The following is a 23,823-nucleotide window of genomic DNA, read 5'->3' as shown; positions in this document are numbered from 1 at the left end:
CTCAGTTACACTTAAGGTATTGTATATCTATAGTTAAAGTTGCAAATCTAGACCCTAAACAATCAACTTGTCATGACCCCTAAATTTTTATAATCTTATATAAATATATCGACTCATAACACCCACAATATAAGTAAAATATTTATCAGTTAGATCTATATTATTAAAAATACTAATAATATTGTAGATGAAATACTTGATAATATATGCCTAATTTATATGCTAATTTTATACATTATAGGAAGAATTAAACCCAGGGAATTTTTTATTAGCTGTAATTATTAATTTTTGATATTTAAGTATAGACCAATTAGAGATTGTCATATGAACACAATCGGTGGAACCACTCACATTTGGGGATCATCTCATGCATGTGGCTATTTTTCAGCTTTTGCAGATGTTTTGGATTAGTGAATACACGAGGATTAAAAATATGTTCATGAACTAAATAAATGCTTGAGAGGTTATGTCACGCCCCAAAATCCCAACACGAATCCCTATGATTCATCGGTTAGAATCTCGAGGTGTGAGGTAATCAATCACACAATCTGACAGAACATTCATAAATAATAATACTTATGAAAAGAAAATATACGCAGCGGAATAAACATTTAACTAACATCTATACAAGAGTCTAGAGTAAACAGAAGAAATCGACAAACACTGATATAAGTCAAGATCTTTAATCTCATAATTCATCAGGTTACAAAAATTTCTAAACTACCATGTTTCTTATGTACAATCAAAAACCGCTAAGATCCTCTACTAGTCCTCAAAGACATGGCGGTGGCAAGACATCAATCTGATCCTCCTCGAGGACCTCCTCAAAGAACGGTTCTTCAAAAGTTGAATAATCTGAAAGGGGAAGGATAGGGTGAGTAACAGGGGAATGTTACTCAGTAGGATGAACGCCGTTCTAACAATGAGTCATACATGCACGAGTAATCAGTTGAACAGTTAAATAATGTAAGTTTTTCATAATGTAACATACGATAAATGTCTAAGCATATTCAATAAACAGTTAAATAATTTCAACCTATCATTTCTATCATTTAAAGTAGCATATGCATATTTTAAATAAAAACATCTATCAATCATTATAAAATAAGAAAAAGATACATAATAAAAACACGGCGGTGTAATCGATAAGAGAGCAGAGGAACACGCCGATATAACCGCCTCGGCTATGGCAATACGATATTCCAAACTTAACATCCGATGTGGAATCCCATCGTTATAATCTGATTTTGTGGCCGGTCTAGCATACCACGGTTGGATGACCATTTATCCGGCTCAGACTGGCCGTTGACCAAGAACCCAATACTGAGTTCAACTAACGGTGAGGTCGACCGTTTGACGACTACAGACTAAAAGTGATCACTAACTAGCCCAGGAGACCCCTCGCGTCGAAGCCTATCAAGAGACAATGCATGTGAACCCCGCCTATCTCTACACTATACAGAGACCGCCTTTACACACAACGTTCCCCAGAAAATAAGTAGGAGAAATTCCCGGATTTCATAAGCTGTAATATGCTCTAAGGTATCCCATACTACCGAAGAGCATATGACATCTAGTGTTATCCTAGATTGACTCGTCGCTTCCGGACACACAGCAACGCGTCACTCTTTATGGGTTTTCTACAAACCTTTACTGGTAAACAAAATAATTTATTTTGTATATAATATATCATTTTTTTTATCGAAAATACAAACAAAGTCTGGAAGTGCCTTCCAGTGACAGTTATCTGTCATTTCCATCCATCAACTATCTCATCTCTCTATCTATCTATCACGTTTTACGTGGCATGGCCACTACGTAGAGTTGGAGGCACTGTCCCATCAATCAGTCGAGAACATACGTTCTCTCTATCCATCCATCAATTAAATCGATCAATCTATCATCTAATTTCCTACATATCTATTAAAGTAATTTTACTTTTAAAGTAATTCGAAATCCATAAAGCATCAACCAATTCCATTCGATGGTTTTGGTTGAGTCGAGAGACTCGAAAACAAAGATAAAACTATAAGACATAAAAGCTGAAAATCTATAAAAATTTAACTAAGTGTTGAAAAAATGATTTTTCAAAGTCGAAATTGAAAACAAACTATTTATTTATTTATTAAAGAACTTAAATTAATACTTAATTGTTTTTAATGAAATAAATGTACGAAATGGATATACATACTATATGGAAGCAACACAAAACAAATTAGAACCAAACTCAACATTCGGATACTTTTCCGAATTGCTGATTTTTCATAATTTTTCGTTGAAACTCAACCAAAATCGATTCAAATATTATACTAACTATAAAATACTTATGTTACATCAAATGAATTAAAACCAATCATAAATAAACATGCAAACATGATTTAAATTGTTCAAATATGTATAAACTTAATGAAATAGTCGATTTATCAACAATCATATGGATTTTCTATGAAATTATAGCATAACTAGAAGGTAGAAGGGAAGGCAACCTACATCAAGCTATTTTCAACGGTTGAACGAACTTTAAAATCGCCTCCGACCAATCTCCAAAAATTTTTTCCGGCGAAAATCGGATTTCTTTGCGTCCACGCGTAACCCTCGGCGAGAGGAACAACTTTCCTTCTTGCGCTTAAGCTCGGATCGTTCTCGTTTGACGTAGATCTGAGTTTCAAATATTGAAGGAAAATGGTTGAGATTTGTTTAGAGAGGAGAATAAGAAAAATCTGATTTTTCTAATAGAATTTAGATATTTATATCACTTAAGTTGGGACATACTTGTCATTTTGGGAATTGTTTTTCCCAAATGCCGAATTGGACAAACTTATACTCTATTTCGGGTGATTTTTCGACACGAATCTAATGATATGATCGGTTTCCTCAAATTATGTCTCTAAGGTGTCATTTACCTATTGTAAAATATCTAACGTGAAACTCGAGGATTTGATAACTTTTAAATCAATGCACGGATCTAAAATTCTTTCCTCGGGATACATTTTAGGATTTTCAGGTCATTACATCCTCCTCCCCTTAATAAGAATTTCGTCCTCGAAATTAAACATACCTCAATCGAAGAATAATTCTGGAAATTGAGCACGCATCTCCGTTTCTTTCTCCCAAGTCGCTTCCTCGACATTGTGATGTCTCCAAAGCACCTTAACCAACGGAATAGCTCGTGACCTCAACATTTTCTCTTTACGGTAAAGAATCTGTACTGGCCCCTCTTCATACGATATGTCTTCCTCTAGATTCAAGGACTGCCAGTCAATAACGTGGGATGGGTCCGGTTCATATTTTCTCAACATCGATATATGAAATACGTTATGAACCCTTTTTAACTGAGCAGGTAAAGCCAACTTGTATGCAACCGTGCCAACTCTGTCTATGATCTCAAACGGTCCTACATACCTCGGCTTTAGTTTACCCTTAATCCCAAACCTACTGATTCCTCTTCTAGGAGAAACCTTCAAGAATACAAAATCACCGATCACGAACTCTAATGGTCGTCGACGATGATCTGCATAACTTTTCTGCCTGCTCTGTGCTACCCGCAACCTTTCTCGAACTGTCTTAATCTTCTCAGTAGTCTCCAAGACGATGTCGGGTCCCAACAGAATACTATCTCCGACTTCTGCCCAACAATTTGGCGATCTGCATGGTCTGCCATATAACGCTTCAAACGGTGCCATGCCTATACTAGATTGGTAACTATTGTTATAGGCAAATTCAGCTATTGCCAAGTGATTCTTCCAATTACCTCCAAAATCTAGTACACAAGCCCTCAACATGTCTTCCAATATCTGAATAACACGTTCTGACTGCCCATCAGTCTGTGGGTGGAATGCTGTACTCATCTTCAACTTCGTACCAAATGCAACTTGAAAACTCTGCCAGAATTGAGATGTAAAACGTGGATCCCTATCAGATACAATAGAAACTGGGACTCCATGTAACTTCACAATCTCTGATACATAAATCCTGCTCAGCTTATCCACAGTGTAAGTCATCTTGATAGGTAGAAAATGAGCAGACTTAGTAAGTCTATCTACAACCACCCATACAGCATCAATCCCATCACTAGTCTTCGGCAACCCACTAACAAAATCCATAGTCACGTGCTCCCATTTCCATTCTGGAATAGGAAGTGGTTGCAATAATCCTGCAGGTCTTCTATGTTCAGCCTTTACTTGCTGACATATCATACAAAGACTCACATATTGGGCAATGTGCTTTTTCATTCCTGGCCACCAAAAATTTCTTTTCATGTCCTGATACATTTTGGTACTCCCTGGATGAATAGAAAAATGCGACTTATGGGCTTCATCCATTATGTCCTTCCTCAACAAGGCGTCGTGAGGAACCCAAAGTCTACTCTTGAACCGTATACTACCATCATCATGAATTCTCCAATTCTGCTCACCAAAGTCCTCTGCTTTCTCCTGGTACCCTTCCAATTCCGTATCAATCTTCTGCGCTTCAATAACCCTTTCAACAATCTGGGGTTGTACTCTCATGTGAGCCACATAGGATTTTTGCTCATCTATTTCTGAGGGAATGTTGAATGCGTAAGCGGTTGCAGTTTCTAGTATTTTCCATTCCTCAATCCTTATGTGAGCAAACACCCCATCTTTCTTACGACTCAACGCATCTGCTACTACATTAGCCTTACCAGGATGGTAATGCAATGTAAAGTCATAGTCTTTCAGATACTCCATCCATCGTCTCTGCCTCATATTTAATTCCTTCTACGAGAATAAGTACTTGAGACTCTTGTGATCTGAATACACTTCAAAGGTCTCCCCATACAAATAGTGTCTCCAAACCTTGAGTGCGTGCACTATAGCCGCCAACTCTAAATCATGGGTCGGATAGTTCTTCTCGTGGATCTTCAATTGTCTCGATGCGTAAGCAATTACCTGACCAACCTGCATTAATACACACCCAAGTCCCGTATGAGAAGCATCAGCATAAATGATATATTTCTCTCCTGGCTTAGGGACTATCAAAACGGGTGCCGTGGTTAGTCGAGTCTTCAACTCCTGGAATGCTGTTTCGCAACTATCGGTCCATTCAAACTTGACCCCTTTCTGAGTTAACTTCGTTAATGACGAAGCTATCTTCGAGAAGCCTTCTACAAACCTACGGTAGTATCCCGCAAGTCCAAGAAAACTCCTGATCTCAGTAACTGTAGTAGGCCTCTGCCAGTTCATAACAGCTTCAATCTTCGAAGGGTCCACCGATATCCCATTCTTGGAAACCACATGACCCAAGAACTTCACTTCATCTAACCAGAATTCGCACTTAGAGAATTTAGCATACAACTTCTCTTGGCGCAACCTGTGAAGTATGACATTCAAATGATCCTCATGCTCAAATTCCGTCTTCGAATAGATCAAGATATCGTCAATGAAGACGATAATGAAGACATTCAAGAAATCCCAAAACACTCGCTGCATGAGATCCATAAGCACCGCAGGTGCATTAGTCAAACCGAACGGCATTACTAGGTACTCAAAGTGCCCTAACCGAGTTCGGAATGCTGTCTTCGAAACATCCTCTTCTTTGATCCTCAACTGGTGGTATCCCGATCTTAGATCAATTTTTGAGAAGTACTTGGCACCTCTTAGTTGATCAAACAGATCATCAATCCTGGGGAGCGGATACTTGTTCTTTATCGTCACTTGGTTCAGTTTTCGATAGTCAATGCATAATCTCATTGACCCATCCTTCTTCTTTACGAACAAAACTGGAGCACCCCAAGGCGAGCTGCTCGGACGAATGAAACCCAAACCTGTCAACTCTTCCAATTGACTTTTTAGCTCCTTCATTTCTGTTGGGCCATTCGATAAGGTGGAATCGATATGGGTCTAGTTCCTGGAATCAGTTCGATTGAGAAGTCAATCTTCCTGATTGGGGGTAACCCAGGTAACTCTGCAGGAAAGATATCGGGATAGTCACATACTATTCGGATTGCTTCCACCTTTAGTGGCTCTTCTTTCATCTCACTAACGGTAGCATTCATGCTATACAAACTATCCCAATCAGTCCCATTCCTAGATGGTTTTATCACTCGGATTACACGATTCCGAATTCCCTTAAACTTGAATTTGAACTCTGGCTGTCCCGGCACACCAAACTTAACTGTCTTGGCATAACAATCTATAACCGCATGGTATGCAGCTAACCAGTCCATGCCTAAGATGATGTCGAAATCTCGAAGTTCTAAGACTATCAAGTTCAGTTCAAATGAACTATCTCCTATCTTGAGAATGCACGAGTTACACACTCGATGTGGCATTGTTGTTTTGTTTCCCAGGGGAGTCATCAACGAAAGTGTCCTATTGGTGTCTGTTGTAGAAAGTTCTAACTTTTCTACCATGCTAGAAGATACAAATGAATGTGTGGAACCTGAATCCATCAATACATGTGCTAAACAGTTATATAACATAATTATACCTTCCACCACATCCTCTGAAGCTGTAGCGTCGGCTTGTGTCATAGCATAGACCCTAGCCTGAGTCATCGAATCACGGGTCTGCTGGGGGATTTTGGGGCACTGTCTCCTCAGATGTCCCAACTCTCCACACTCATAACATCTAATCGGCTCTCTACTGGCCTGACCCGTAGGTGCCCTCTGCGACGGTAGTGGAGGTCTAGCAGTCTGAACCTGAGGCCTCGAAGTCTGTCCCTGGCCTCTAGTCATCTGACTCTGCGAACGAGTAGCCTGACCCCTGCCCTGCACTGGTGCTACTGTCCTCTGTGGAAACTGGCCTGTAGATACTGGGGGTCGGAAACTGCTCTGACCCTGTGGTTGGCTGGTCCACTGCTGCCCTGAACTACTGGGCCTGTAAATCATCTGTCTCTTGGCTGGTGGGGGTACCGTCCTCATCCCAACACTCTGCTCGTGAATGACCTCATCTGCCCGCTCTAGCCTTTGGGCTCTTGTGACCACTTCAGAGTAGCTAGTAACCTCGAAGGCTGCCATCCTACTCCTGAAAGTGACTTTCAACCCTCTAACAAACTTCTCTGCTTTCATCTGATTGGTGGAAATCAGCTCGGGAGCATAACGAGCCAATTGGGTAAAGCGGGACTCATACTGGTCCACGGACATGTTACCATGTGCCAACCTATCAAACTCCATCCTCTTTCTATTCCGAGAGCTAGTGGGAACATACTTCTCTAAGAACATTTTCTGAAAGATCGTCCAGTTGTTCTGAATCTCCGGTTGGTTGTCTTTCACCGAAGTCCACCAATGTGCTGCACCCCTCTGAAGCATAAAAGAGGCACATAGAACCTTCTGAGTGTCTGAACACTCCATAGTGCATAAGTATTTATCAGACTCCTCCAACCATTCTTCCGCCATTACGGGGTCCACAACTCCATCAAAGCTGGGTGGCCTCATACTCCTATACTCTCTCAAAAGAGCACCCGCAAGACCCTGATATGGTGGTCGCACCAACTGCACATGTCTCGGCACCTGTGCTGGTGGAGGTGGGGGTATACCCTGATCAGGTGTGGAGTCAGGGGTGTGCTCCGGAGCAACCTCAGGTATATGTGCACCTGACTGGTTCTGGCCCCCTATCATCCCAGTCAACTGTCTCATCAAGACTGCCTGATCTTCTATCATTTTCATCTGCCTTTCTTGTATTCTTTCCTGGTTCTGAGACATCGCCGTTATGGCTTGCATCATCAATTCCATTTCTGTTGGTTGTCTAGCCTCAGATGTCCCTGCATCTGTTGGTTGGGACCTCTTGCCTGGCCTACCTCTGCTTGCCATCTAATCAAATCTGCAATTGAACAATCTTTATAATTTCTCCAAATCCAAAAGACATTTCATCAAACTTTAGGCAGAGTACTAGTTACACATCAAACATTTATGCATTCAAACATATTCCATTTAATACTACTTAGTCCATTAATTCATCAAATAACTATTGTCTCATACTTCATATCCTTAAGGAATTTCCTATTATTCCTAATCTTATCTCCAATCTAGACTCTAACAGACTTCTAGACATAGAAGAGCTCTCGTCCCATCCGGAACTAATATTGAGCTCTGATACCACGCTGTCACGCCCCAAAATCCCAACACGAATCCCTATGATTCATCGGTTAGAATCTCGAGGTGTGAGGTAATCAATCACACAATCTGACAGAACATTCATAAATAATAATACTTATGAAAAGAAAATATACGCAGCGGAATAAACATTTAACTAACATCTATACGAGAGTCTAGAGTAAACAGAAGAAATCGACAAACACTGATATAAGTCAAGATCTTTAATCTCATAATTCATCAGGTTACAAAAATTTCTAAACTACCATGTTTCTTATGTACAATCAAAAACCGCTAAGATCCTCTACTAGTCCTCAAAGACATGGCGGCGGCAAGACATCAATCTGATCCTCCTCGAGGACCTCCTCAAAGAACGGTTCTTCAAAAGTTGAATAATCTGAAAGGGGAAGGATAGGGTGAGTAACAGGGGAATGTTACTCAGCAGGATGAACGCCGTTCTAACAACGAGTCATACATGCACGAGTAATCAGTTGAACAGTTAAATAATGTAAGTTTTTCATAATGTAACATACGATAAATGTCTAAGCATATTCAATAAACAGTTAAATAATTTCAACCTATCATTTCTATCATTTAAAGTAGCATATGCATATTTTAAATGAAAACATCTATCAATCATTACAAAATAAGAAAAAGATACATAATAAAAACACGGCGGTGTAATCGATAAGAGAGCAGAGGAACACGCCGATATAACCGCCTCGGCTATGGCAATACGATATTCCAAACTTAACCTCCGATGTGGAATCCCATCGTTATAATCTGATTTTGTGGCCGGTCTAGCATACCACGGTTGGATGACCATTTATCCGGCTCAGACTGGCCGTTGACCAAGAACCCAATACTGAGTTCAACTAACGGTGAGGTCGACCGTTTGACGACTACAGACTAAAAGTGATCACTAACTAGCCCAGGAGACCCCTCGCGTCGAAGCCTATCAAGAGGCAATGCATGTGAACCCCGCCTATCTCTACACTATACAGAGACCGCATTTACACACAACGTTCCCCAGAAAATAAGTAGGAGAAATTCCCGGATTTCATAAGCTGTAATATGCTCTAAGGTATCCCATACTACCGAAGAGCATATGACATCTAGTGTTATCCTAGATTGACTCGTCGCTTCCGGACACACAGCAACGCGTCACTCTTTATGGGTTTTCTACAAACCTTTACTGGTAAACAAAATAATTTATTTTGTATATAATATATCATTTTTTTTTATCGAAAATACAAACAAAGTCTGGAAGTGCCTTCCAGTGACAGTTATCTGTCATTTCCATCCATCAACTATCTCATCTCTCTATCTATCTATCACGTTTTACGTGGCATGGCCACTACGTAGAGTTGGAGGCACTGTCCCATCAATCAGTCGAGAACATACGTTCTCTCTATCCATCCATCAATTAAATCGATCAATCTATCATCTAATTCCCTACATATCTATTAAAGTAATTTTACTTTTAAAGTAATTCGAAATCCATAAAGCATCAACCAATTCCATTCGATGGTTTTGGTTGAGTCGAGAGACTCGAAAACAAAGATAAAACTATAAGACATAAAAGCTGAAAATCTATAAAAATTTAACTAAGTGTTGAAAAAATGATTTTTCAAAGTCGAAATTGAAAACGAACTATTTATTTATTTATTAAAGAACTTAAATTAATACTTAATTGTTTTTAATGAAATAAATGTACGAAATGGATATACATACTATATGGAAGCAACACAAAACAAATTAGAACCAAACTCAACATTCGGATACTTTTCCGAATTGCTGATTTTTCATAATTTTTCGTTGAAACTCAACCAAAATCGATTCAAATATTATACTAACTATAAAATACTTATGTTACATCAAATGAACTAAAACCAATCATAAATAAACATGCAAACATGATTTAAATTGTTCAAATATGTATAAACTTAATGAAATAATCGATTTATCAACAATCATATGGATTTTCTATGAAATTATAGCATAACTAGAAGGTAGAAGGGAAGACAACCTACATCAAGCTATTTTCAACGGTTGAACGAACTTTAAAATCGCCTCCGGCCAATCTCCAAAATTTTTTTCCGGCGAAAATCGGATTTCTTTGCGTCCACGCGTAACCCTCGGCGAGAGGAACAACTTTCCTTCTTGCGCCTAAGCTCGGATCGTTCTCGTTTGGCGTAGATCTGAGTTTCAAATATTGAAGAAAATGGTTGAGATTTGTTTAGAGAGGAGAATAAGAAAAATCTGATTTTTCTAATAGAATTTAGATATTTATATCACTTAAGTTGGGACATACTTGTCATTTTGGGAATTGTTTTTCCCAAATACCGAATTGGACAAACTTATACTCTATTTCGGGTGATTTTTCGACACGAATCTAATGATATGATCGGTTTCCTCAAATTACGTCTCTAAGGTGTCATTTACCTATTGTAAAATATCTAACGCGAAACTCGAGGATTTGATAACTTTTAAATCAATGCACGGATCTAAAATTCTTTCCTCGAGATACATTTTAGGATTTTCAGGTCATTACAGGTTAAAAACAAAAGTGTAGTTAAAAGCTTATTCTTAAAAAATAGTAAAATAGGTGCATGGGAGTTGAATATATGTGCTAAATTGTATTCCGTTAGTAGGCATTGAATAGGTGCATGAGTAATGCATTATTTTCTAAAATAATTCATAAAATTCGAAGAAGTCATTGCAGTCAAGGACTTGAGAGAAGTCAATTGAGTAAGACTCAAGTCCATAGGGCCCACTTGGACCATGGCTCCCAGGTTGGCTAGGACGGCACGATTGAGTCGGTGAGTCTAACCTCAAGATTTGCACATAAGCTTTGTGGTTGAAGATTGTTCGCATTGAATTAGGATTTTATAGTTTTTGTGTTTACAGAAAGGTCCTGAACCCTAGAAATCCTAATCTGGTCTCTATAAATAAAAGACTAGACTAAAGCTTAAATGATATTTATAAAATAAGGAGATCTGTAAATGTATACCTAAAATTTTAGTAGCTTTACTTTAGTGTTCTTCTTTTAATCTGTTTTTAGAAGAAGAAGTTATAATTGAAGAAACTCTACCGATTTCAAAATCAAAAGTAATAAAAGAAGACTTATATTATCTCATTTTTATTCTCTCTTTTGCTTTTATATTTCTTTTCTTTACTATTTTTGCGATGACTGTTGGTTAAACTCTCTGTTAGATCGGCCGAGGAAGCCTGAGCAAGTTTCTATTAGTCTTTTTACTATTCCCAAAATAATGCTTTATTGTTTTATTGTGACACTCTTAAGTAAATATTATCGGAATTAAACCCGAGACAAGTAGCCGTCTTCAAAGGGCAAACATTCAGTGCACTCCCGTTATCAATCAAAACCAGAGGTACCCTCATCCCGTTATAGTCAACTATGATGTGCAACGGCTTAGTGTGGCTTGCCCCTTCTTTTGGGAGATCTGAGTCCGAGAAGGATAGGATATTCTCCATGTAAGTTGCCCCTACTATACTGGTCAGCTGATCTGGAGAAGTATCAAGGGAGACTTGGGCTGTGTTTAGTGCTTTGAGAACAGCCTCCCTATGAGCAGTGGAAGCCATGAGTAAATCCCATACTGAGATATTGGCCCCTGATTTCTTCAACTGCTTGATCACAGAGTTATCTTCTTCGATGTTTTCTTTGATGGGATCTTCTCCTTCTTTCCTTGCCAAGGCTATAGGATTATCAACGCAGACTTCTTGTGACTTAAAAACTCTTCCTCCTCGAGTCATATGTCTAACTTCATCACAGGAGAGGAAGAAAGGCTCATCTTCTTCAGTTAACAAATATGGATCTTCGTCTATCAAAGATACAGGGCTTTTCAGGTTCATTTGAGCCAACAGGTAACTAGTGAATGCGGGACTACTGTAGCGAGACAGGGATAAACAATATGTATCATCGAGGTTAGATCAAATGGTTCATAGTTCGTAGTGAAAATCTCATCAATGAAAGTTATCCCAGCAAGGGGGTAACTAGGCGGTTTGACTTGGATTAGATGGATAAGAGAGACGGGATCGAATAGTAATGGGGTATGGGAAACCATATCAAGGTTGGTGGAAGTTGATAAGTAGGTAGTGGATTAGTAGTGACATTTGGTGGGCTAGGAATTGTGACCTTTTTATTGTCAATAAGATTTTGAATGACATGGTGCAAGGTGATACATCGATCCGTGTGATAGCCAGAGTTTTGATAGAACTCACAGAACAAGTTAAAATTGTGTCCAACTGGCAAGGGATTAGGCAAAGGACGGGGTTGGATAGGGGTAAGAAGCCATTTTTTCATCAATTTGTGAAGAGTTACAGTGAGAGTCATCCCTAAATTGGTAAACTGACGTGGAGTTTGAGATTGACTTGGGTGAACCTGGTTATTAATCCGGGCTGGGGGTTGAGCTGGGGTGGCTGACGTGTTGGCTATGTAGACATGGTTGGTACTAGGTTTGGGAACATAGGGTATCTTAGATTTGTTATCCGAGGGGTTAGAAAGAACCCCAGAGTTAAAAGCGTCATCGAGTTGGCTTCCAGCATGTAACAAGGAATCAAAAGTAGGGAGATATTGGGCCATTAGGTGTTGAGCATATCCTTGTGAGAGGTTCTTTAGGATAATAGCTACGTGTTCCTTTTCCGAAGGTTTATCCCACATTTGGACAGCCTTGGTCCTTCAGCGACCAATGAAATCAGTGAATATCTCCCCATTTTTTTGTTTAGTTGCCTCAAAATCCCTTCTTGAAATCTCAATCTTGGTATTGTATTTATACTGATGTTAGAAGGCCTTTGACATGTTCTCCCATGTACCACAGTAACTGGATCTTGAGACATCAGCCAACGTAGTGCTGACCCTGATAAAGTTATTTGAAACAATGATGTCATCTGTTCGTCACTGAGCCCCATAGTGCGCATATTGGTAATATACACCTTAAGATGTGTTTTCGCACACCCTGTCCCACTGAACTTGTCCATTTTAGGTATTACAAACTTCTCTGGCAAATGGATTCTAAGGATGCAGTTCAGAGCTTCAATGTCTGCTGCAATTTCATCAATACCCTTTATACTCTTCATAGCTGACTCCAATTGAGACATTCTGTTAGATAACGCCGGGTTTTCATCAGCATACTCTTCGTCTCCGTCGACTTCGAAGAGTTCACATGGACGTTTCTTTTATACCTTTTTTCCTTTTGGGTCATCTAGGGGATTGCCCGTTGAGTCCGAGGTCTATTCTAACACTTCCACTTTACCTTTTATACTGTTGACATCATTGGCAAAGGTTGCCCAGATCTTACGGATCTCTGTGAGCTCAGATTTTGAAACCATCTCTGCTTGTTGACTTAGTACTGTAGCTCGTTCTAACCGACTAGACTTACGACTCCAACTAGGAGGTGGACGCTTGAGTTCAAAGGTAGATTTAGTCAATTTTAGTATTACCCCCTTGATAACATTTTAATTGAACCCTGAGATTTTATTGAATTTTGTGCACCAAGCCATTAAACAATTCATTTATGCAATGATCATTCAAAAGGAAAAATAATCTTTATTCAAAAGAAAAATAGCTTTATTAAAAATGATTGACAAATAAGTGTTCTTATTAAAACATCTTTCCACAAATTTGACTTGAACTATTTTTTACATGGACGCTTGGCTTTGTCTTGATGGTCATTAGGATTGCTGTCAGACTTGATCCTCTTGGCTCTAACAACTGGCTCTTTGAATTCTGCTAGTCCGTCTGGATACCCTAAGGTGTGTTTGTTCCAAGCCTTTTCAATGAGATGCACCAACTTTTCAGTCAAAGGTTCGGAAGGAAAGAAAGCTTTGGGTTAAGGTAAAAATGACTCTATAGGTACTTCGTATTATTCTGGGATCAAATTAGGATGGTAAAAAGAAGTTTCTTCTAGTCCAATTAGACGAACATAATGGATCCTTTGGTTCTTAGAACAGGGGGATCAGTCATCTACCAAGGACATCTTAAACCGATATGAAAAGCAAGACGAGAGCCTAACCATTTGCTCCAAACCTTGACTGAGTTGTGACGCACTAATAGGTTTCTTTAGGAAAAGTGTTCTGGCTCATACTCGAGGTTTGAAAAAACATCTACAATTTTGAGATGGTCACAAAGCCACATATAAAATGAGTAGGGGCTTCCTTTGAAGCTTTCCCACTCATCATTTTTTATGGCATTTAGACTTGAGAAAGTTTCAGCTAGGATGAGAGGTACTAGGTTGGCTTTCTTTGAGAGTTGAGAGGCTATATCTATAAAGGATTCAGGGATAGTTTGGCCATCACTATTGGAGGTCAGTACGTATTGAGCTAAGATTCCAAGGCACAATCGATAGTCTCTAGTGGCACGCCAGGCTTTTGGTTTTACATTGACAGGATGACTGCGGAAGCGATACGGACCCAATTATGAACTAAGGCCTTGACTTCTTCCTTGGAAATGTTCAGTCCTATGGCGAGGTAACTAGAATATCTGGTCTTCAATGAGAGCCTGACTAGAGATCCTGAAGTGGATATCCCCATGATGCCACAATAATCTTCGTGAGTGGGGCACAAATGCATATGCCCAATATGGAATATGTGAAGGTAGGGGTTCCAGCGCTTAGCCATAGCATGTAAGAGGTTCCAGTCTATCTAAAACTCGTGGAAGTAGAGAGCACTCCTCAACATGAATTTTCCAAAATTGATCTTCTTTACAGGGTGCATCCCTATGACGGTTGTTTTGACTAACTGGTCGATCGGGTTATTGCCAGCGGCTAACATCCTGGTTTGACACAAAAAATTATTTTAGTACTTTTCCAAGGACCATGTAAAATATCAATTTTCTTTTAGAAATTATTTCCCTTTCGAAAAATCTTGTTATTATGGAAAATATTTTCTAGAAAACATTTTTTCTAGAGAACAATACTTTTTCTGGAAAACATTTTTTCTAAGGAACACTTCTTTTGGAAAATACTTTCTTTGAAAATTTGATTTCCATTTTGATTTAAATGGCCTGGCTTATCATGATTGTTGGATCAAGATAGGCTGGGTCATTATTGAATTTTTGCAAGAAATGGATTTTTTATTGGGTCGGTGCACCCATTTCAATTTTTAAAAAAAAATTTTTGATCCTTGAGGACAATCATATACTCTGATCTCATCATTCACGTAATTCACATACATCAATCAAGGTTCCATTCAATGAACAACCCGGGAATACCCACGATAATTTCGAGTCGTGACCTATAGGAAAGGTTTCTAGACTCTAAGCTTACTACGTACAATGCATTTTTATCTGGCCACCCTTGCCCAAGCACACCCATATACCTCTCGAGCGTATTCAATCAGACGGTACGTGGTGACTTACTTTGATATACCATATAGGTGATAATCTAAAACTTCAACTCACTTCTCTAAAGTAAAAAACAACCAGTTTGATCCTGAAAGCGTCCTCGATCCGCGGGGTGCGCGGATCCGCTTTTGACCCTTGAGGTTTGGGAGTCGCCACCTATTTATTGTGGTCTAGGAACCAAACTGACTCTAAAATGGATAAAAACTAATCTACTACAGAAAATCTGAATCCGGGGATCATGTTACGGGGTTGGAAGGTGTTAGGCACCAATCCCGCCCGGCCATTGCCGGTCTCTACTTATCCCAAATAAATCTACATCGCTAATGACAAACCTGGATTAAAAAATAATGAAATTCTTACCTTCGATCTGCAAAAGTGCTATTCCTTCAGATCTGGGGAAAACGGCTCCTTGTACCGTATTACTTACTTTGTTCTATCTCAGGATCTGATTTCTAATATCCGAGGTAAGGTATCTCCTTCTTAGATCTGGGTGTTTCGAATTTGTTGTGGATTTTTAATATATTTTTGAGAGGTTTTTAGGTGTTTTTTTAGGCTAAAATCGAAGCAGGGGTGTTAGGTAAGGAGTTGAGGCTCCAAAATTAGGATTTTGGAGAGGTTGTGGAGGCTTCTTCACCTACTTTTCCTAGGGTTTTTTCTTTGATACGAAAATAGGGTGTGGAGGCTCTTATTTATAAAGTTTTTAGAAGCATTAGGGTTTGATTAGGTTTCTTTTAGAGTTTTAATTAGGGTTTTGACTTTGGTCTCATGAGATGGACTTAGTCTTTAGGGCTTTGACTTAGGGTTTTGACTTTAGTCTTATGAGATTACTTGACTAGTTTAGATTAGGGTTTTGATTTAGGGTTTTGACTTTAGTCTTATGAGATCGACTTGATCAATTTTGATTAGGGTTTTGATTTAGGATTTTGACTTTAGTCTTATGAGATTGACTTTAATACTTGACTTTAGTCTTACTTAATTAACTTTAATTTTGACTTTAGTCTTATTTGATTGACTTTAATATCTTGACTTTAGTCTTGCTTAATTGACTTTAAAATTTTGGAGAACCCCTCTCTATTATATCTTTAATTCTTTGGACCCCCAAATGGAGGGGTCCTTAAAGAAATATCGTGCGAACCATCAACAATTTTGCCTGAAAGCCTGATTGATCGATTTTTTTGTTCACATTTTAAAATTAATTTTATTAATGTTTCACTTTACATTATTTAATGATTTATTTATTAATTTCGAAATTTTAATTATTAAAATTGTGAAATTACCATTTTACCCTCGGAGAGGATTTTTTACGTTTTAAGTCGTTTTTCCATGTTCCAGGATGTTTTGGAATCAGTTTTTCGTAAGGAATTCAATGGGAATGTTGATTTTTGTCATTTATGAAGTTTTTTGTATGAAATGGTCGTGAACTTTATGAAGGGTATTTTCGTAATTTTGTCAAATTTTGTGAAAATTGGCAAAGTGGTTTACTTGGTTTCGATTTGTTGTTTTATGTGTTTGAGTGGGTTTTCCTAAGCGTAATGCAGGCTCTAGGGTTGTTTTGATGTTAGGGGTATTTTGGTAATTTAGTCATTTTTAGTGATTTTTATCGTGAAGCTTCTTTTTGGTTTGCAAGATGATGATTTCTATGTTTCTGGGGTCGTATTTTCCTAGTGTAGCGTGGTTTCTAAGTTTTGTCAGTTCGAGATACCTCATCCGGATTTCTGAAACATATCTGGTAACAAAATAAAGCATTGGAATAGACATCCATCATTGGGAACCTTTGCGATCGGATTGACGACTTGATTAATCAAGCGGATGCAAAAATGGGGTGTCTACAGATGCCCCTCTTTAGTAGAGGGTTGAAGCAAACTAGATAACAAATCTATTTTGGTAGATAGTGCGATATCCGAATGCCAAAGGTAGTGACAGTTCATTTTGCAGCCTGATTTAACAATTCGTCGGGGTATTCGGATCATTGAGCGTAAAACTCTCCCCGAACTAGAAAAATGTCAGGTCCTTGAGCGCGAGCTCTCACTGGCAGTGTCAGATCCTTGAATTTAAAAAAAAAAATTCTCCTTGACTGATATAACAACTGTGTAAGTGTGTGGGCTCAAAATCTGAGATAGCTTTCAAAGAGTTTGATTTGGAAATGAGTCAAATTTGAGCATGAAGTAAATATAAATTGAGCATAATTCCAATAAAACCCTTGGCGGCATCTGAGCATAATTCCGAGAAAACCCTCGACGGTAACTGAGCATAGTTCCGAGAAAACCCTCGGCGACATCTGAGCATAATTCCAAGAAAACCCTTGGCGGCATCTAAGCATAATTCCAAGAAAACCCTTGGCGGTATCTGAGCATAGTTCCGAGAAAACCCTCGGCGGCATCTGAGCATAATTCCAAGAAAACCCTTGGCGGTATCTGAGCATAGTTCCGAGAAAACCCTCGGCGGCATTTGAGCATAATTCCAAGAAAACCCTTGGCGGCATCTGAGCATAGTTCCGAGAAAACCCTCGGCGGCATCAGAGCATAATTCCAAGAAAACCCTTGGCGGCATTTGAGCATAATTCCGAGAAAACCCTTGGCGGCATCTGAGCATAGTTCCGAGAAAACCCTCGGCGGTATCTGAGCATAATTCCAAGAAAACCCTTGGCGGCATCTGAGCATAGTTCCGAGAAAACCCTCGGCGGCATCAGAGCATAATTCCAAGAAAACCCTTGGCGGCATCTGAACATAATTCCGAGAAAATCTGAGCATAGTTCCGAGAAAACCCTCGGCGGCATCTGAGCATAATTCCAAGAAAACCCTTGGCGGCATCTGAGCATAGTTCGAGAAAACCCTTGGCGGCATCTGAGCATAATTCCGAGAAAACCCTCAGCGGCATCTGAGCATAATTCCAAGAAAATCCTTGGCGGCATTTGAGCATAGTTCCGAGAAAACCCTCGGCAGCATCTGAGCATAATTCCAAGAAAACCCTTGGGGGTATCTGAGCATAATTCCAAGAAAACCCTTGGCGGCATCTGAGCATAGTTCCGAGAAAACCCTCGGTGGCATCTGAGCATAATTCCAAGAAAACCCTTGGCGGCATCTGAGCATAATTCCGAGAAAACCCTTGGCGGCATCTGAGCATAGTTCCGAGAAAACCCTCGGCGGTATCTGAGCATAATTCCAAGAAAACCCTTGGCGGCATCTGAGCATAGTTCCGAGAAAACCCTCGGCGGCATCAGAGCATAATTCCAAGAAAACCCTTGGCGGCATCTGAACATAATTCCGAGAAAATCTGAGCATAGTTCCGAGAAAACCCTCGGCGGCATCTGAGCATAATTCCAAGAAAACCCTTGGCGGCATCTGAGCATAGTTCGAGAAAACCCTTGGCGGCATCTGAGCATAATTCCGAGAAAACCCTCAGCGGCATCTGAGCATAATTCCAAGAAAATCCTTGGCGGCATTTGAGCATAGTTCCGAGAAAACCCTCGGCAGCATCTGAGCATAATTCCAAGAAAACCCTTGGGGGTATCTGAGCATAATTCCAAGAAAACCCTTGGCGGCATCTGAGCATAGTTCCGAGAAAACCCTCGGTGGCATCTGAGCATAATTCCAAGAAAACCCTTGGCGGCATCTGAGCATAATTCCGAGAAAACCTATGGTGGCATCTGAGCATAGTTCCGAGAAAACCCTCGGCGACATCTGAGCATAATTCCAAGAAAACCCTTGGCGGCATCTGAGCATAGTTCCAAGAAAACCCTTGGCGGCATCTGAGCATAATTCCAAGAAAACCCTTGACGGCATCTGGCTGAGTAAAACTGAGAATAAAGGAATAAATCTGAGAAAGAATGATTGAAAATGAAATCTGGAAAAGAGGGGTTGAATCCGGGAATGAATAGATATAGGATAGAATAGATGCCCTATCTCCTATGTGAGATCTAAAATGCATGTGTTTGAACCTCAAGGTTTTATCCAAAATTTTTAAAACCTGAGTTTGAACCTCAAGAGTTTTTCGAAAAACTGCTATCAAGAGGGTAACCTTAAGTTTGGAGTTCTCATTATCTTTTAGGATTAACATTGCTCAAAAACAAAATGTCCCTAGGTTGACAATAAACATGGCATTGAACACATCATTAAAAAATGCCCCTAGTATAAGGGGGGAAATTACATATTTAGAGGAAAAAGAAAAATGCCCCTTGTATGAAGGTTTGAAATATTTGATTACCACAAGCGCAATAAAGATCCAACTTTTAATTTTGATTAACTTTATTGAAGATTTTGAGTCAGGCTCAAGAGAACAAAATATTTCATTTTGAGACTCATCATAGAATTCACCCTTCTCTCCATTGGTTCACTTGGGGAGATAAGAATTTTCAGATCGATCGTAGACAAGATACTTGTGGCTTCTGAATCTATGCCTGGTTTAAGTTGAGTATTGAACTTGATTATTCGGACTTCTGATGTTTCAGCTCGAACCGCTCTCAGCTTGGGATTTTTTCTGTTTTTCTTTTTTATTTGCTCTAACTTTTGCCTAGATCGCCTTTTCAGATTTTCAATCTAGCGAGCTTGCTTTAGCTTTTACCTAGATCGCCTTTTAAGGTTTTCGATCTAGCGAGCTTTTTCTCTTTTCTTGGCTCTGATTGTTGCCAAAGTTGTCCTTTCAGATTTTCAACTTTGCGAGCTTGCCTTAATTTTTGCCTAAGTCGCCTTTTTCGGGTTTTCAACTTAGCAGGCTTCATTTTTTTTTTTAATTTTTTTCTTCTCCTCTGACCTTCTAGAATTACTGTCTGATCATGTTCTACTACCCTCCTTGACCTTTTCACACGGTACTTAGGAGGACTTTTATAGGTAGGCTTAGGACTAGGCATAAAAAGAAAGGAATTTTGAGGCTCAAAAACCCGAATGCCCCTTGTGTGGCATTTCATCTTGAATTATTTTCTTTTTCCTTGAATTTTCTTCCCCACTTTGACAATTTTTTCTTTTGAATCTTTTTCTTTTTAGATTTTTTCTTTGTCGGAGAATCTATTTTTATTTTTTTTTATGTGGTCGGGCCTGAAGTAACTTCTCAGGTTGCCTACGTACCCCAAATTTTTGGGATCAGGCCAAAACGTAGTTCGGATTTTCCCTCCCCTAGGTTAGGTGATCGGGCTGAGAAAGAAAAATGCATCATTTTTTTTTTGAAAAGGCTGCAAAGGGCTGAGAAAGGAGATAATGAACTGGGTAGCAGGAAAATTGATTCGGCCAAAGATGGCCTCCTTAAATGTAGTACCATTTGATCCGGTCAAGGTTGGTTGACTCTGGTAGTTCACTTCCATCATGATCTTGAAGTCTGACGACTTTTTCAGACAGTATTTCCTTAATGAATGAATTTCTCCAATTGGGTTCAGACTTTCTCCTATAGTCGAGGAGGAGTGTTCAATTTTCTTTGAAGTCTGATAGTTATATCCTTGACTTGTAAATGATGCGCTTTGACTTTTTTGTCAAATGCACGGATTACTCTTCTTAGGTAAGCTTGCACATGGTACATGGCTTTAACTCGTTTTCTTCGATCAAGTTTAATTCTTCATACTGCTGACGAACCCAATCTGTTTCTAACAAATGATTTTCCAACAAGACCCTGAGAGACGAAATTTCCATTTCAACTGGCAAGACTGCTTCCATGCCATACACTAAGGAGTAGGGAGTAGCTCCAGTAGAGGATCGAATTGAAGTTCGATATGTCCATAGCATGAATGATAATTTTTCTGATCAATCTCGATGTGATTGACACATTTTCCTGATGATAGTCTTGAGACTCTTACTAACTGCTTCAACCGTTCCATTGATCTGAGGACGGTAGGGGGATGATTTGTGCTTTCGGATCTTCAATTTTAAACATAGAGTAATGATTTATGCTTTGAAGTACGACCCATTATGAGAGATCAGTTCAAAAGGTACCCCCATATCGACTGATAATATGTGATTTGAAACTCAAGATGTAGTAAGGATAGTGCTGATACATTTTATAACATCTTCTTTGATTCCATCGATATAGACGAGTATCTATTCCGTGTTGAACAACACCCAAGCTTGTACCTAACATACCCTCATATGATCACACGAACAAGTCTTTTGAAATTTCTGAGTAAATTCATTATCCCCTCGTGTTCCTTTAGGGATAAGATGGTTTCTATTTGAATCTCTTTAGGAATTATTTTTTGTTTCGAGGTCAAAGACCTTTCCTTTCTCGATTAAAGGTTGAGCCCGACTCTTATCTTCTTGTTCAGAAACGAAATCTATCAAATTATTAGTTAATTCGTTAATGCGCTCGAGGTATTCAAAAATTTTCTTTATCCGATCAATTTCAGATGTGGCATCAGACACCTCTATAGACTCGATGAACTAACTTGACTCAATAGGAAAGAGTAGACTCAATCTAAGGAAGACATGACCTTGCTGGAAAAAAGGACTCGAGCTAACCCAAATGACTCATGAAAACTCAAGACAAGTACCTACACGAGTTTGATTAGGACTGAGGACTGAGATATTGCTTATAACCGGTAGGATTGAATCACTATGATCTTCAAAAAACAGCTAGACGATGTTGAGAAATTTTGAGGTCATTTCTGACTGTTGATTTGATATTGACATTTACTCTAACTGACCGGATTTACAACCCTAGCTAGACGATGGACGATTGAGCTTAGACACAATGATAACCCTTGAACCTCTTTGAAGGTGAATTTAACCAATTTTAGTGTCACCCCTTGATAACATTTTAAATGAACCCTGAGATTTTATTGAATTTTGTGCACCAATCTATTAAACAATTCATTAATGTAATAATTATTCAGAAAAATAATTTTATTGTACTCTTGAAAAATATTGACAAATAATGTTTTCATTGAATAACAACTTCCACAAACATATTTCAATAATTTTTCACGCAAAAATAGATTTTTTGTAAACCATTTTTTTCTGAAAAATATTTTTCTTCCTTTTCTTTTTTTAGAAAACATTTTCTTTTAGAAAACTTTTTGGGAAAGCATTTCCTTTTGGAAAATCTTATTCTTCCGGAAAATATTTTACTTTTGAAAAGCATTTCTCTTCTAGAAAACATTTTTCTTCTTTTAAAATGGGTTTAAAATCCGAATATAAAAAAAGTTTGAATTTCATTTTGATTCAAATGGCTCGACCCATAATTATCGTTGGATCGAGATGGACTGGGTCAAGTTTAAAATGGATTTTTTATTGGGTTGGTGCACCCATTTTAATTTCAAAAAAATAACATTTTTGATCCTTGGGGACAATCATACACTCTGATCTCATCATCCACATCATTCACATTAATCATAAAGTCTCATAAGATTCCATTCAATGAACAACCCGGGAACACCCATGATAAGTTCAAGTCGTGACCTACAGGGAAGGTTTCTAGACTTTAAGCTTACTACGTGCAATGCATTTTTATCTGGCCACCCTTGCCCAAGCACACCTATATACCTCTCGATACGTGGTGACTTAGTTTGATATACCGTATAGGTGATAATCTAAAACCTCAACTCACTCTTTGAAGCCAAAAACAACCAGTTTGATCTCCAGTTGAGAGGTGGCGACAATGCTGAGCAAGGGCCCACTTAAATACCTCTCGTCTAGAATAGACGTAGTCTATCCCCCTCGTACAGTAGGGTACAGCGGGGCAAGATCTTTCTTAGGCACCGATTTTGACCAAGAAGTGCAATTGATATACTTAGATTATCTTTTATACCTATAGGTACGAGTCAAGAGTTGTAGCTTTCATAAATGGTTTGGCATCCCACAAGGGGACCGACCACGTACTAGTACTACGTTGGCAATCGGGACATGTGACTGTGTGGTTCACAATAGGTCAAAGGCTCAGGTCACCCCAGCCTGGGTGCATCAATATACCTCTCAGAATCACTTGATCAGACAATATTGATGTCCCAGTTTGATATACCCTAAGGTACGTGACTGGAGTTGTGGTTTTCATGAATGACTTCGCATCTCCGAAGAGACCGGGCCACGCACTAGTGCCACGTTGGCTATATAAGACGTGTAAGTGTGCAAAAATAGTAAACGTGCATGTGGTGTGTGCAACACTGGGTGGGGTGTACCCGGGGCCTTTTTCAAACACGTGGGCCCATGGATCTAATCAAACCAATCATTCCAAAAGGAATTAATTACATGAATATTTAATCGAAATAAAACACTATCCCAATCACATGAATATTTAATCGAGATCAACACTATTCGAATCACATGATTGAAAATAAATATATCAAGCATATATCCATGTTAAAAGCAAACATTTAATCCGAAATATTTATTCATGTATTTCAATCAAGGGTCATTTTGGACGGTCCAAAATAATTCCGAATTTTAAGGCACATTGGATTGAAGATAAATGGATAATCGCTAGCATGAAGACTTGG

At 39.0% G+C, this 23,823-nt stretch overlaps 1 protein-coding gene across 1 annotated transcript; it reads right to left on the bottom strand.

Moving 5' to 3' along the window:
* Positions 1-750: 750 nt before the first annotated feature.
* LOC147405994 (uncharacterized) lies at positions 751-7,137 on the bottom strand. The gene is made up of 2 exons (XM_086433911.1): positions 6,451-7,137; positions 751-855 (listed from the first exon to the last, which is right to left on the bottom strand). Exons 1-2 carry the CDS (start codon positions 7,133-7,135, stop codon positions 773-775), a joined length of 768 nt encoding a protein of 255 aa, XP_086290037.1. The 5' UTR covers positions 7,136-7,137; the 3' UTR covers positions 751-772.
* Positions 7,138-23,823: the final 16,686 nt, after the last annotated feature.

The sequence above is a fragment of the Akebia trifoliata genome, chromosome 3, assembly GCF_017979445.1.
Source record: "Akebia trifoliata isolate Shusen 1 chromosome 3, ASM1797944v1, whole genome shotgun sequence".
NCBI classification, from domain to species: domain Eukaryota; kingdom Viridiplantae; phylum Streptophyta; class Magnoliopsida; order Ranunculales; family Lardizabalaceae; genus Akebia; species Akebia trifoliata.
This window is presented reverse-complemented; position numbering and strand designations above follow the sequence as displayed.